The sequence below is a fragment of the Desmodus rotundus genome, chromosome 3, assembly GCF_022682495.2.
Source record: "Desmodus rotundus isolate HL8 chromosome 3, HLdesRot8A.1, whole genome shotgun sequence".
Lineage (NCBI taxonomy): Eukaryota > Metazoa > Chordata > Mammalia > Chiroptera > Phyllostomidae > Desmodus > Desmodus rotundus.
Window position 1 is genome coordinate 177,552,531 of NC_071389.1, and position 15,245 is coordinate 177,567,775.

The 15,245-nt window shown below is 44.5% G+C and overlaps 1 protein-coding gene across 2 annotated transcripts in view; it reads right to left on the reverse strand.

Moving 5' to 3' along the window:
• Positions 1-15,245, reverse strand: part of ETV6 (ETS variant transcription factor 6) — a 217,865-nt gene that overhangs the window by 19,266 nt on the left and 183,354 nt on the right. For both annotated transcript variants that reach the window (XM_053921808.2, XM_024575676.4), the window contains exon 5: positions 3,308-3,853. In XM_053921808.2, the coding sequence (XP_053777783.1) occupies positions 3,308-3,853 (546 nt within the window). The remainder of the gene's footprint in view (positions 1-3,307; positions 3,854-15,245) is intronic.

A 15,245-nucleotide genomic window follows, 5' to 3' on the forward strand; every position in this document is an offset into this window, starting at 1 on the left:
TACTGCACTTACAGCTGTGTTCAGCTCTTCATGCTGAAGATTCTATCTGCGCTTCCTAGAACACCCCATGCCACGAATGCAGTACAGTGCCAGAAGTGCAGAAGGTATCCAAGGGCATGAACACTACTGCACCTGAGCAAACTCTATCCGAATGCATAAGAACCTGACTCTACTATTTGATCCACACTCAGAAGTAGTGTTTCTATCCATACCCTCCAGCTATGGAACTCATCAGTGACATTCAACGGCATCTTCATTTCTTTCTGCGCTTGCTCACTCAAAATGCCAAAGAAGCTAAGTCTTCTCATCTAACAACGGCTTTATAGAGATCTGAAGGATGATTATGGCTGTTTAGTAATGACAGAACTTTACACTGTACACAGAAATCACCCAGTGAATTTGACCTTCAATAAATAGAATCAATTTTGTAAGGATCAGAGTAATTCAAAAGGACACCAGGAGAACTGGGGTGGAGACATAGCGCTCTCCCAAATGAAACAGAGGAGCCTCATTCACAATTAGGATTGTGATGAGTCTCTTCAGTGGGTTACAAAATCAAGACTAAGTCCTAGATCGTAGACCAGGGTGTCAAACTCATTTTCACCAGGGGCCACATCAGCCTCATAGTTGCTTTCAAAGGGCTGAATGTGATTTTCGGACTGTATAAATGTAACTACTCCTTAACTAGGGGCAAGGAGCTCAGCGCTGCCACCAGGTAGAAACAAGGTGCCGGGCGGATAAAACCAGGTGGAGGGCCGGATTCGGCCTCGGGCCCTGTGTGTGCCACATGTGCCACAGACTTTTGGAGTTAGAGTTAGACTGTAGACTTTCAACCCTCTCATTTCACTCTTGAGAAAAACAGTGACTTATAAAATTAAATGAGCTAATCCTGCATTGGGTTATACTAGTTAATATATACACCTGGAGATGTTTATACTTTTGAATATCCCATTAGAGCACTAATAATAATTTTAGGGGATTCTATCCTACTGCAGGAATAACTCATTCCACCAAAGGATCTGGGTTACTTAACATGAATATTCTGATTTCGTAGAATCGTCATGACAAGCACAGATTCTCCTTTTCTGTGTGTTGTTAAGAGAGAGGGCACCCACAGGGACCAAGGTTCCCCACTCGTTTAGTACAATATTCCATGGAGCATCTTACTGATGAGAGCACATCCGTCACCCAACAATTCTGACATTTGGGAGTAAGATTTTTAAAAAGAGTAGCACAATTTTTAAGGATCTAATATTTTAAAATTTACAAACCTAGTCAACAAGGGAAAAATAACCCCACGAGCCTAAAAGACTTAACTTTCTTTATGTCATGGAGGAGGCGGACAAAACAGACGTCAGGAAGGCAGGCCTCCGCGGGCAGCAAGGCTGTCCTGCAGCCACCCAACCCCTGTCTGACCTCTGCTGCTCTGGGGCTCAGTTTCCTCTGTGGTTTCCCCTGTCCGAATGATCCGCATAGAATGAATATGGCAGTAATAAGCTACTTCAAAGTGCTGTTCTGAGAACTGTAAACAAGCAGGAAGTATCTGCAAAATGCCCAGTACTGCTGTGCAGTCCACGCGAGAAACAACACAAGAAGGGTCTTGCAGGAAAGCACGAAATGGGTCGTTTGTAGTATTCACTGTAATACACTGACCCACCCTCTTTCTCCAACTGTCTGGGGAAATTCTTGTGTCTGTTCTAAGCTCTGCTTCCTTTTTCCCGTTCTTCTTTACACAGTTTCTTTTTTCCTTTTTATTATTAAAGAAATACTTATGTATAGGTAAAGACAGAGCGAACAATCACACGCCCCCCCTCCATGCACCCACCACCCAACCTTAGAGCCATCAGCTCAGGGCCCCCTTATTTTAGGTAGTACCACCTGTTCTTCACGCCCCACCCCGCAGGATCCTTTTGAATCAAAGGATCATTACATTTTTCATAGTTTTTAAAACACAGGGTCATATTTCTTTGCCATCTTATTTTCTTCATTCAACATTCTCGATGTAAATTATAACAATAAAATTGAGGCAACACTGGAGGTCTACTTGGGGCCAGAGAAGAGTATGGAAACCAACGATTTAAGTTAAAAAGGGTCAAGGAGTTGAGGCAGGTGTGGTTGAAGGAGCCTGCTGGACTCCGTGCTGACCTGGTGTGAACGTGGTAAGGAGCACTGCTCCACCCTGCTTCAGCGGGGGCTTTGTCCTGGGGCGGGGGCTCCTGGGAGACAGGCATCATTTCTCACCTTTCCCTGAAGAGGTCTGACCCCCCCCCATGCATTCCTCTCACTATTGAACACAAATCATCTTCAGCATCCCTGCAAAGCCTTCCTCAATTCCTCCAAGTCGAAATGCGCCTTCTCTCTGCTTTCCTCCCGTAGTACTTAATTATCCTAGCGCACAGTAAGTGAGTAATAAATAAGTGAATAAATGCTCGTGCACTGAATGAATGGGACATAGGACTTATTTCATTCTGCCTTATATCTTAGTTATTGGTGTTCACATCTGTCTTTCCCAGTAAATTTTGAATTCCTTGAGGAAACAATTGTGTTAAATCAGCGCTGTGTCCCCTGCTTCCTAATGCATTTGTGCGTAGTCGGTGCTCAACAACTGTCTCACGAGTGGAGTGCCGCACCAGGAAAACAGCTAACCTTGCCAAGCGATTGGAGGATTCAGCTTCTGGAGAATGACTTCATGTAAATTATGGGAAGACAAACAACAATACAATGTAGATTTCCACTGGTTTCTTGTCCTTGGGAAGCAAATTTGGGCTTGTCATCATCAAAATAAAAGAATTCGAGAGTGGCTTCCTCTGTCCAACGACCCAATGCCACCTACCTCCAAAACCGTAATTCTGTTTTTCTCTCCTACCCAACTCCCAAGGTGAAGGCTGCATTTCAGTTACTGCCCATAGGATGGAACCGCAGGCCTGAATCTGAGACAAAGGCTCTGTGTGCTGTGTCTGGTTATTAATTAGCGACTGGAAACTTCAGGACAGGGCCATTAACATGCTCATAAACCCTTTATTTTAAATGCTTTCGCTTAGGCCTGACTCTGGTGGGATTCTCCTTATAAGCTGGATGTTGGACATTTGTTTCTTAACACTTCTGAGGCTCATTAACTGCTTCGTCCAGGGGCTCATTAACTAGGGATTTCGCCTCATCCAGGCAGAAGCCTCCGCTCACCACATAACCTTTGGGGGCACCGAACTGGGAATGGTGTGAGGCTAGCTGCGAGGTTCTAAGGAGAGAGCGGGGCTTGGTTAGGTCTCCCCCGAGGCTGACGCGGTGGCGAAGGGGAGCGCCCACTTACCTGCTATCCTCCCAATGGGCATGGCGTGCTCCTCGGGCGGGGAGACAGAGACCATGATGTGGTTCATGTACGTCAGGTCTTCCCGATGCGACAGGTTGATGGGTTTCCCTTCCCGATGCAGCCCGTCCTCGGACAGCCTGGACTGTTTGAAATCCACGGAGTGCCGGGGGTTCAAGATCAAAGGGTGCATGATGGGGCTGGGCATCAACTGGATCACGCGTGTGCTCTCCTGCCGGGGGCTGGACGGCTTCTGGTGGGACTCGGAGGATGGTGGGCAGTGATTATTCTCTATGGGAGACACTGACAGGGGGTAGGACTCCTGGTGGTTGTTCTCCTGGTGGAGCCTCGGTCCCTGGGCCCTCTCGGCTGGGGAAAGGCGGCGGATCATGTTGTCCAGGGGGGACCGGAGGGGCCGCGGCTCGGGGTCGGGAGACGGCCGGTGATTTGTCGTGATGGGTGATCTAGAGCGGTGCAACAGTTCAATGGTGGGAGGGTTGTGGTGCACAGTCTCCACTGATGGCCGTGGGGTCCTCTGGACACAACTATCTGTGGAGCAGAGGGAGAGACAATCACAGCCCCCAGTGAATGCCAGGCCAGGGACCTCGCTGAGGCTCTGCAGCAGTTAACAGTGGAGCGTGTGCAGGGTAGCACTTCCTTCCCAGGATGCAGTGTCATTTTCACCGCTTGAAAAATAATTAAAGTGCACATACTTACAATTCTTTTCCTGCCACTAGACAAGCTAAGAATGTCTACAAACATTCCATTAATCACCTGCTAGTGGCTCGCAAACACAAGGAAGCCAAACTTTCATTCTTTATGTTTGACTCTTCGATGTGGCTTTCAGGGTCTTTAAGGGTTTCTCTCCAGAGGCTTTCACTGACTTCCCTTTTCATAAGCAACTTTCACACTCTCTACCTCCAGGAGTTGTTGGCATTTAATAATAGGAATAGTAATAAAGCAATTACTATATTCTAAGTCCTGGATTGCACTGTTTTAAATGTATAACACTCCCAAGTAGGAGATATTAACTACATTAATTCTATTTCACAGGTGAGAAAATGGAGGCATAAAGGAGTTAAGCAACCTACCCAAGGTCACACAGCCAGTTTGGGGATTAGAACCAGACTGCAATCAGATTCCAGAACCTATGTACCTATCACAATATTTACCACTTTGCTATGTACACACTGAGTGGGGGGAGGTCCTATCAAAACCTGCTCTAAGCACGAACAGCAGCCCAACGTACAGAATGCTAATCTAATTGTACCTGAAAGGACAGTTAGGATCACCTTGTGTCTGAGTGCGCAGACCTGTCCACACGTGCTTAGAGACGGGCCCAGGTAAGTAAGAAGGAGGGATGGGCACCCCTAACAGACCTCCACCCCATCCCACTTGAACTTTCAAGCTGGTGACCTTTGAGCAAGGACAACGTCAGAAGTATCCACAGCTCAGCCACAGAATAGTTCTGCAGGCTGGGTTGAGGGAGGAGCCAGCACACATGTGACTTTAAGAATCCCTCCTAAGGACAGGAAGGAGATAAGTCTGCCTCTGAAAGTGGGGCTTCCCACAGGGCCCCACACTCATCTCAATGAGGTTTTAATGGCCATATCTGTTCCCAGAGCTGCCCTGCCAAAAGGAGGGGCATGCTTGCGGGTCCCTGTTCTGCTGAAAGACTTGTCCATGGTTCTAAGTAAAGCAGGCCAAAGGTGTCTCCTTTGCCCGTGATGACGATATCCACGTGATGAACATATAAAGGCAGTCTGGGAATCTGACAGGGGTGGTACACAGAGACAGAGGAGGTGTTTTCTTACACAGTTTTACACAAGGTCGACAGGAAAACAGGGACTCCTGTCAATTGCACCTACAATATGAGACAGGGAACAAAAAAACATTGTTCATGATCATTAGTAGATCATCTGCTTGAAGGCAAAGGGTTTTGTGACTACTGTGTAACCTGCTTCCATGAATTCAAAAGTGCTTAATCATTGGCATAGCTACTGGTAGCTATAGTACTGGTATAGCTACTGGTACGAGACTGGTTTAAAAAGGTATAGTATACCTCTAAACAATGGAGAACTATGCAGCTACAAAATGGAATGAGGAGTATCTCAATATTCTGCCAAGGAGTGGTCTATAGGGTCTATGGTTAGATGAGCAAGAGAAGATGAAGTATTTATGGTACGCTACCATTCTTCTAATAAAGAAGAAGGGGCTTCCAGTTTCAGTAATGGTGGAATGGACTAACCTTCCTACAGACAGAAATAATAGGATCTGGATAAAATACATTTGTAAAAGTTATTTGAAGGTAATACAGAAAACTAAAGGGGGTTTTACTCTTGAAAGAACAGAAGTGCACAGAGTAAGATCCAAATTTACACAGCTTTTGCCCTGATGATCCTCCTAATTCTACATAATATGGGGCAACTAGAAAGTGAGTAGAAACTTGCTTGAGGTATCAGGGATTAGAGAATGAAGCTGCCAGAAAGGCAAAAAAAAAAAAAAAAAAAAAAAAAAGAGTGGGAGAGCAGGTCTCATTAAGAAGAGAGCCTGAAAGGGAACAGCCACTAAATTTGCACATGAAGCTTCCTCAGACCCTTAACATGTGTCCTGAACAGAACACGTGCAGGGGAAGTGCTGAGGAGCTCAGTGAAAAGCAATAGCTGGACGACAGAAAGATATGAGCAGAAATCTCAGGTACTGGCCACTGTATTGGAGACAGAGTTTGGAGCTTAAGTCCCATCAACAAAACTCTGTAACCACCTCAGGCTGTTTATTAACCCAGGAGTTTATTCACCTTAGGAGTAAGAAAAATGTTCTAGGACAAAGGGATTTACCTGAGGGCTAAAGGCAAAACTGAAATACATCTATCCTAACTAAATGTAAGGCCAAGCATCCACAAATTCAAAGTGACTAGCTAGTCACTGAACTGCCTGCTAGAATAAAAACCAACACCCTTCAGAGGAATAAAACATAACAGAGTCTCTACAATGTGCTATCTACTTTTATTGGATCTGCAGCATCCACTAGAGCTTTTCTAGACATGCAAAGAAGCAGAAAAACGTGATCCATAATCAAGAGCAAAGGCAACCAACAAAAACAGATTGAGATAATCCAGATGTTGAAATTAGCAAAAACAAACAAACAAACAAACAAAACCCAAAACCAAACCCCAAACTTTAAAAGTAGCTGTAAGTTCAAGCACTTAAAAGAAACGATGGCCATAATGAGCAATAACAGATGGAGACTGTCAGAAGAGAAATGGAAACTGTAGAAGAAAAAAAAAGAGGAGGATTCAAGGACTGAAAAACTATAATATCTGAAATAGAAAACTGGACTGGATGGACTTGATAGCAGGCTGGAGATTATAGAAGATAGAGTTAGGAAACCTGAAGACAGATTAGTAACAATTAAAAACAAACAGATCCCCAGTGACCTTTGAAACAGTATTAAATGGCCTAACAGACAGATAACTGGCATCTAAGGAGAGAACCAAAAAAAATGGGGTAAAAATTTTTTGAAGAAATAATGGCCCAATTGTCCCTAAATTTGGTGACAATGACAAACTTAAAGTTCCAAGAAACTTGGCAAATCCCAAGCAAAATAAATACAACGAAAGGTACACCCGGGCACATCATAGTCAAACTGCTGAAAAACAAAGATAAAGAGAAAATCTTGAAAGTAACCAGAGGAAAAAAGACACACTATGTACAGGGGAAAAGTTATGCTACTTTTGAATAACTCTTTAAATACCTAGAGAGGGAGACAGGTGTGTGTGTGTGTAAGACAGAGAGAGAGAGAGAGAGAGAGAGAGAGAGAGAGAGAGAGAGAGAGAGAGAAAACATGAGCACCAGAAAGATATGGATGGAGACCTACAGACTGAAAGAGACTTAAGAGACACGTCGAGCATTCCCAACGTAGAGACGCTTGGTTGGACTCTGATTTAAATTGGACCGGGTGGATGTAATAGCAGTTGGCAGAAGACAGGGTTAGTAAACTGGTGATATTGAGGAATTATCAGTTTTTAGGTGATATGATACCTCTGTGATTATGATTTGATAAAGGGTCCTTATCTTTTCAGTCCTGCACTGACATATTTAGATGAAATTATATGCCTGGGATTTGCTTTACAGAAACCTGAATGGTGAATCAGAGAGTAGGTGAGGCACAGAGGAAACAAGAGTGGCCATAATTCAGCATTAAAGCTGGGGATGGTTCCATTTTGGTTCATTATATAATTCTCTCTACTTTTGTATCAATTTGATATTTTCTACTGTAAAAAGTTTTTTTAAGTGCTTAATCAATCTTGCAATGACACAGGTTGGGGTAACAAGTACTAACCTCATCACTTGAACCCAAATGCAAATAAATGTTTATAGGGTACTGATTGGACCCACGGAGTTAGCTTTAATGGCTGGAATTACTAGTACAATGGAAACGATCTGCAATCTTTTCACGGTTTATATGGATCTCAGTTCTGCTATCCATGAAAATGAACTCATCTCTCGTCCATGGCTTGCTCCTCATTTGTCACAGAGTACGGCCATCGTGACAACTATTTTAAGATACTTGCATTTTGAAGTTTCAGACATTTTCTTCCAAATGGCATTGGCAGAATCGCTCCCTTTCCTTAAAAGCTTATTAAGGTTTAAAAATACTTAAGGATGATGAAGACCATGTATTGAAAAATCCTATTTCCTGAATCCATTTCCCGCCTTACAAATTTCAAAATGGACATGGGCGTTGGCCAGTGGTCTGGTTACCTGCAGCCTTCCTTTGATGTCCCGGGTGGTGAGGCTCAGCGTGTGGGTGTGTACTCACGGCCGGCCTTAGGAAGTCTGGGAGGACGATGGGAGGAGAAACTTTCCTGCCAAGGGTAAAGAGGAACTGACGCAATGTCCTGGGGAGATTTCACTCTCTGTTCCTGCCCAGCTCTTTGGGAACAATAAAGGAGGGAGACAGTGCTCTGGATAATCAACTCAGATTTTACTTTTGACTCGGGATCCGGACAGGAACAGGACTTGGAGGAGCTTGATTTATTTCTTTGTCTGCAGACACCACTCAAAGAGGAAGTACTTGATGAAGCTGATAACATTAATGGTAGAGAACTGGATCCGAGAGTATTAATTCCAGGCAACTGGTGGTCTGGGCACAACCAATGTCAAGGCTGAAAGGCCTGCAATGAGGTCTTCCAAGCTTTTGTTTCAGTTTGCAAAGCACGCGCCCACGGATGGAGAGGGCTATGCCGTTCCTACCCTGCTGCCTGACGCTTCTGTTATTGTAAGTTGGCAGCAGGGTATGGAAACTTACGAGACCAGAGCCGGCAGGCAGAGAAGCTCCGGACACAGGAAATGCACTGAGCGGACAGTGGGTGCATTAAATCCCTCAGATGTAGGAGTCTTCTGTCTAAAACAAGAAGATTTTTTTGGTCTGGCCTTGATGTCTGGGTTTGTTCTTGGTGGATTGCCCAGCTGGAAAACTGGGAAATTATCCACATTGCCCTCGGTCTGAAGGTCTTGATATGGGAGGGAAATGCTTAAGGAAGAGGGAGGGAAAGCCACACATAATTAGTGTGGGTGTGGCAGGAAGAGGGAAAGGAAGAAAAAGACCAAGGACTGGTAGGGAACCCATCCTTGTTGAAAGTGTTTTCTGCTCCCAAACCTTTCTTTTTGTGCGTCTCTTTTAGACACAAATAGTCCCTTCTCACTACCAACTGGCCCCAAATAAATTAGGTAGTTAAATGCAATGATTACAAAAAAAAGCCTGATTTCTTTTCTTTCCTTTTATTTACTAGACAAGCTTCTCTATTTAAAATTTACCAAAATTTGACACAATTTAATAATTTATAAATACTGAATACTAGTAAATCTCAAAGAAAACCAAAACCCCAAAATCCCTGCCTTTGGTTAAAGTCATGGGTATTGACTAGAAAATTTCCAGGGTAGGGCAAAGGCAAAGATCAAGTTTGTAGCCCACACACCAGGACCGCGTGTTCACCAGCACGCTTTCTGGAAGGACAGGGATGACGATAAGAGAAGTCAGCGAGATGCAAATCAACAGGTCCAGCAGGTATGTCTCATGCATCAGCCTCTGTCCATCTTATTCCACATTCTTCCAGAAGGGACCGTTTCCCAGAACAATTTTGTAAAAGATGAGTGGGAGCGATGAATGATATAAAGAGCTATATGGAGATCAAAGGGTCTAGGTCTTGAGGTGGAATTCAAGACAGATTTCATATATACACCTAATTTGTCACCCCCTGTGATGCCTTGAATTGTGCTTCCCCCAGCTCAAAAAAAAATTCATATGCTGAAGTCTCAGCCACCAGTACCTCAGAATGTGACCTTCCTGGAAAAAGGGTCACTGTAGATGTGATTAGTTAAGATAAGGTCCCTATGAGAGCTGGGTGGGCCCCTAATCCCATATGACTGGGTCCTTAGGAAAAGAGGAATTTGGACCCATAGACATACACACGCTGCATGACTGACTGGTTTGCCTCACAGTGATTACAAAATTGATGCTGAATCGCAGAACCTTGAGTGACACCTATATTCCAAGCAGTGTCTTGGATGCAAAGAGTAAGGAAATGTGGTCCTTGCTCTGAAAAATGTCATAATTTAATGGAGAAAACAGACACAATAAAAAAAAATATCAAAAGGTTCCAGGGCTGAAAAAGTCAGCGCACACAGGGAGCATCCATGTGAAGAGGAAGGCAAGCAATCCAGGAGCACCCGAGACTGCAGCACACCTCCAGAAGCCGGAGGGGCGCACAGAGCTGATTCTCTCTCACAGTCCTCGGCAGGAACCCGTCCTGCCCATGCCTTGATCTTGGACTTCCAGCCTCCAGAACTGTGAGATGATAAATTTCTGTTGTTTAAGCCAACTATTTGTGCTACTTTGTATGGCGGCCCTAGAAAACGAATGCACCCCTTGTCCCCTACTCCCTTTCCCAGAGTTTCAGGTAAGACTCTCCACTGACCCTTGGCCTGCCTGTTTCAGTCTATTCGTCTCAATAAGTTGCCAATGCTACTGAATTCACCTGTAGGGCCTGAGAATAAAACTGCCCAAGATTGCAGGGTATGATTTACAGGTGTTTGAGTTCATACACTATAAAGCCTAAGTAAGCTCTTCGAATTTTATAAGCATTTGGAGAAAGGAACTGAAAGCAGCTACGTAGTTCACTTGCAGGGTTCTGAGGTTTCATCTTCATTACTGTGGGTGGAAGGCCTCCAAACAGGTTACCTCTGCCAGTGGCTCAAGGCCTATGTGAGCTGTACGCTGTCTTTGCCTTTTGCAGGTAGGCAGTGTTGAGGAAGGAATCTCCTTCAGTCACAATAAAGAAGCACAGAAGAAGTAAATGAAATCAAGGCATCAGATTTCAAATGAGCCTACGAGACCCGTGGGTGTAAACCCTGTAAATCATTTGCAGGCATGGGGTCAGGGCGGCACAAAGATAAGGCAGAGGAGAAAGGGGAAAGAGCAAGACAGCGGCAGCTGAGGGCCTCCTAGTCTGGAAGGGAACCTGTGTGGCTCCCAGTGTCCTTATCTCAAAAAAATCAGAAGACATTTCCTTCAGGGGAGGAGGAAGTTTCTTGAAGACTTCCTGCCTACCTTGGGACAGGTATTCATGCATATCAGGGATCCCTAAAACTTGTGGCTTAATAGAGCCAGCTAGCTCTTGGGCTAAGAGCAACCTCTACCATTGGAGGAAGCCAGCGGAGGCAGGGAAGGTGAGCAGGTCCTCCCTGAAGCAGGCTGACCGCCCACGCCATTGAGAAGAGGCTCTGTGCTCCATCCAGTGGCTCCACACTGACCCATCACAATCCAATATTGCATCAGAGGACCAAGGTCAGAGCGTAAAAGGTCATGCTGACCTAGACCATGAAATACAGTAAGCAAAACAGGGGAAAGGAGTTAGGAAACAGTGGAATGAGGCCTGATAATGGGAAAAGGCATTGTTAGCTGGTTCCGTGGAGGACGACAAGAAGTCAAGTTCTGGGCCTGTTCTTCCTCGGGTGGAACCTCATGACCTGTCAGATCCAAGAGGTACAGAATTGAAAGGCGCACACAAAGGTTAATCTCATAGTTCTTAAATGTGTGAGGGGATACCCCCCAGAAGATTAATAGGTTCCACAGGGGTCACGGAGGACCTACCACATGTCAGACACTGCGAGGTTACATTACAAAGTACACACAGTGCTCATTTTCACATCAGGCTGTGTCCTGAAAGTAATGAAGGCTGGGACTTCAAACGTATTTTACCACAGAAATAATGCTACTTATTGTGCCTGGTTAACCAATGAAGGAATTCTAGAATAACAGCGTGGGTAGGCAAAGGCCCTTTCTACGTCTGGATTACGCAAATGTGGTGTTTACAGGAAGTGCATGCAGTTGCAATAATGGGATTAGTTAGGAAAACTGAAATTGAAGGTAAATAAACCAACCAACCATTGCATAACAATGTGAATATATTTAACACCCCTGAACACTTCAACATGGTTAAGGTGATAAATGCTATGTATATTTTATCACAACTACATTTTTGAGTTTAAAAGAGAAAAAACCCAATCAAATAGTGGCAAAAAAATCAAATAAGGATAATGAATAGCATTTATTGAGTGTTTGCTATGTGATTGATGCTGTTAAGGGCATTTTCCATATTAACTCTATCCTTTCTCAAACCAATCATACTCGGTAGGTCTATTTTCCTTATTTTACAGATGGAAACTGAGACACAAGGAAGTTTAGTAATTTGGCTAAAGTCACCCAGCTGGTAAACTGGGGAGCTGGGATTTGAACAGCTGGGCTGGACCCAGAGTGTAGACACACGCCATTATACTCTCTGGCTCCATCATGCGCCACACAGTGAACACGGGTTACAAAGATGTCAGACCCCAGCCCGCGGCCTCCTTGACAGACATCAACATGATTCCAGCAAGACTGGAGAATCGGGGGTGTTTTCGAACAACAGCCAGTAATAGGATATGGCCTAAGCAGCCAAAAGCTTCACGTCCCCTGCTGCCCACTCAGCAGCTGTCCTGAGGGGCTGGCTCGGTGCCTGACTCAGAGCCCACACTTCTCACAGGCTGGGTGTGTTTGTCGCACTAAGTCCAGTCATCCTGAGGCAGTCCGTGATGGGTGTGGGTTATTTCAGTCCAAGTTAGTACGAGCTTTTCATATCATGAACTGAAGGCACACACCGGTGTCTCAGAGGTTATCTCTCACTTATTATTTAGATTCGGCGGTTTCAAGTACTATGAAGCAGAAAAAATTTAAGTAGGTGTGCTGGGACCTGCCACACTGTACCCCAGTCAGGAGACCTGACTTGGCATCCTGATCTTTATTAATTCTACTCATCATCCATTCATTTGTTCCATTTTTAGGGTGCTTGCAAAAAAAATGAATGAAAATGTTACTCTGGTTGGCTCATTCATGCGCAGGCATTGGAGTCACATGGACTGGGGTTACGGCTTAGCTCTGCTACTTGGTAGCTGTGTGATTTCTGGCGTGTTACTTCACTGCTCTAGCCCCAGTTTCCTCACGTATAAAGTGGAAATAATATCACCTTCTTTAAAGGCTGGCTGTGAAGACGGAATGACTGAAATACGTAAGAGCTTAGAACAGGCCCTGATGTGCGGAGAGGGCCCAAGAAATGTCAGCTCTTATTCTGATATTATAAAGCAGATCCATATACCTCATCTTCTTTAATTCTTTCATTAAGTTTGTGCACAGTTTCCTTCCTCCCAAACAGTCTTTGGACACTTGGGTTGGGAGGCTGGGTGGGTGGGGAGAGGTAATGCTTCCCTTCATAAAGCAATCATATACATAAAAATTCTGTGGGCCACCCCAGAATGCAGGCCACTGATCCTGACCCCCATCAAAGATGTGATTTCTTTCTACTCTCTTTTCCTGTGCTGAGAAAAAACTGTATTCCGACACTTGAAATGTCTCATCTTCACTTCCACTTTCCATGTCCACCTGGTAACAAAGAGTTGCCCCAGAGCACAACTTTTACCTTAAAACTGTGTCTACTGTTGCAGAAATAATCAGAGCACCGCATGTGTAAATATTTTTAAGTGAAAGTGACTAAAAATCACCTCCCAGTCTCTTAGATGGGGCATAGGAGAGGGAGGAACCGAAGCTGAAATTATAGGAGGGTCCTCCAAAGAGGGGGTGGGATTAAGAACATTTACCAAATGTAGCTTTTATCTCTTCTCTAGACGCTTGTGCATGTCTGGGCCGGAACGGTTAACTCTGCCATTCCCAGACTAGCCCAGACTGAAAGCGCGTTTTACATCGCTCAGTGAGCATGTAGGGAATCCCTGTTCAAGTATTCCAACACCAAAGGACCAGTGGCAATCTAATTCATCCTTTGGGACAGACCCCTTCTTTTATATATTCCATGGGAGCTAAAAGCAAGTAACTTTGGAACCTAAGGCATTAAAGGAAGTTGATATTACAACTGTGTGGTGAAATAAATTTATTTTAAAATGATCTGCTGGTCTGAAATTTCTAAAGATTTTTATTTTGCCTCCTGGCTTTAGTAAAAGTAGCATCATTGTTCATTTTGTCTTCTTCCAACAAAACTATCTAATTCATAATATGCAGATAAAATGGGTCACGACAATCAAAGAAAAGGAACCCAGGAGAGATGTTCAGCTGTTTTTGAACACCACCAGGAGGACACTGTTAGGGTTTTCCAGATTTTAGTTGTCCGTGACCCTGAAGGTAGAGAATGTGTCTCATTCATCTTCATTATCACCCAGGGAGGCTCAGACTGTGGAAAAAACGTGAGGATTGAGAGCTGTAAGATCTGAGTGAGAGCATTTAGTCTAATCCCCTATCTTACAACTGGGGAAGCCGAGGGCCGGAGAAACGAGAAATTTAGCCCTTAGGATTGTTCTGGTAGAATGGTAGGTTAGAACCTGGTTTCCTGACTTCCGACACCATTCTTCAGAAAAATTTTATCTAAGCTGACCAGGTATCCCAGTTCGCCAGAGATGGTTCTGATTTATGCCTATTGCCCTAGCTTGCTTTTTAGAGTCCTGTTTCAACGTCAAAAATGTCTCAGTATGGATGAACAATTGCAAAGTTACCTTACTTATATAATATTGTACTCTCTTCCCATAAGTAAATAAGGAAAAAGAGTGGAAATGCTGGTTTTCCTAGACTTAGGTGGTAATCTGATGACTGCTTTGCCCAAGGCATGACAAATTCAGAACAGATATGGAGATGGTGAGTGTTTACCAAAAAAGGGGTGTGAATTAGTAGGATCACCCTCCTCCCCTGTCAGAGCCTTGGAGGGGGCCTCTGACCTAACACCAGCTTCCTAGCTTACGGGACTGCCCTGTGGCTGCTAGCAAGCGAAGCATGGTTTCGGTGCAATGTACTCAGAGGCGGGATTTGCAGGGAGTGTTGCTAGATTAAACAAGACACCTTTGTACTGTGAGATACATTCCCATTGTGGAGTTACGACGGTCCAAACTGGTTAAGTGGGTGGCAGTGATGAGGTGAAGTCACAGGGGGGTGAATGAAGCTCTGTGTGGCACTTCACTCCGCACGCCTCGCTGTGCCAGCCTCCTCGGGGGTGAGCAGGGCCCTGTATGAAATGCCTCTGTTCTCCTTCCATTCTGTCACAGTTCTCTGTGCCAAGTCACGAGCAACGCACTCTGACGTGGCACTGTGTCCCCAGTTATGTAAAATAAATCACTGGGGATATAATATTTAATATTCATAATTTCGCTGTACAGACCTTTTTTTTTTTTCCAGGACCAGTTCTTTCTGTATGTTAACATATGTCCATATTAATGTGTTACCAGCCACAAGTAAATATCACAGTATTGATTCCAGAGACAGTTCATGCCAAGCTGCATATTTCTTCTGGTCGGTGGTGAAGAAAGGGCAGAGGTGGCTTAGGGAACTCGCACTGGTCCATTCACCT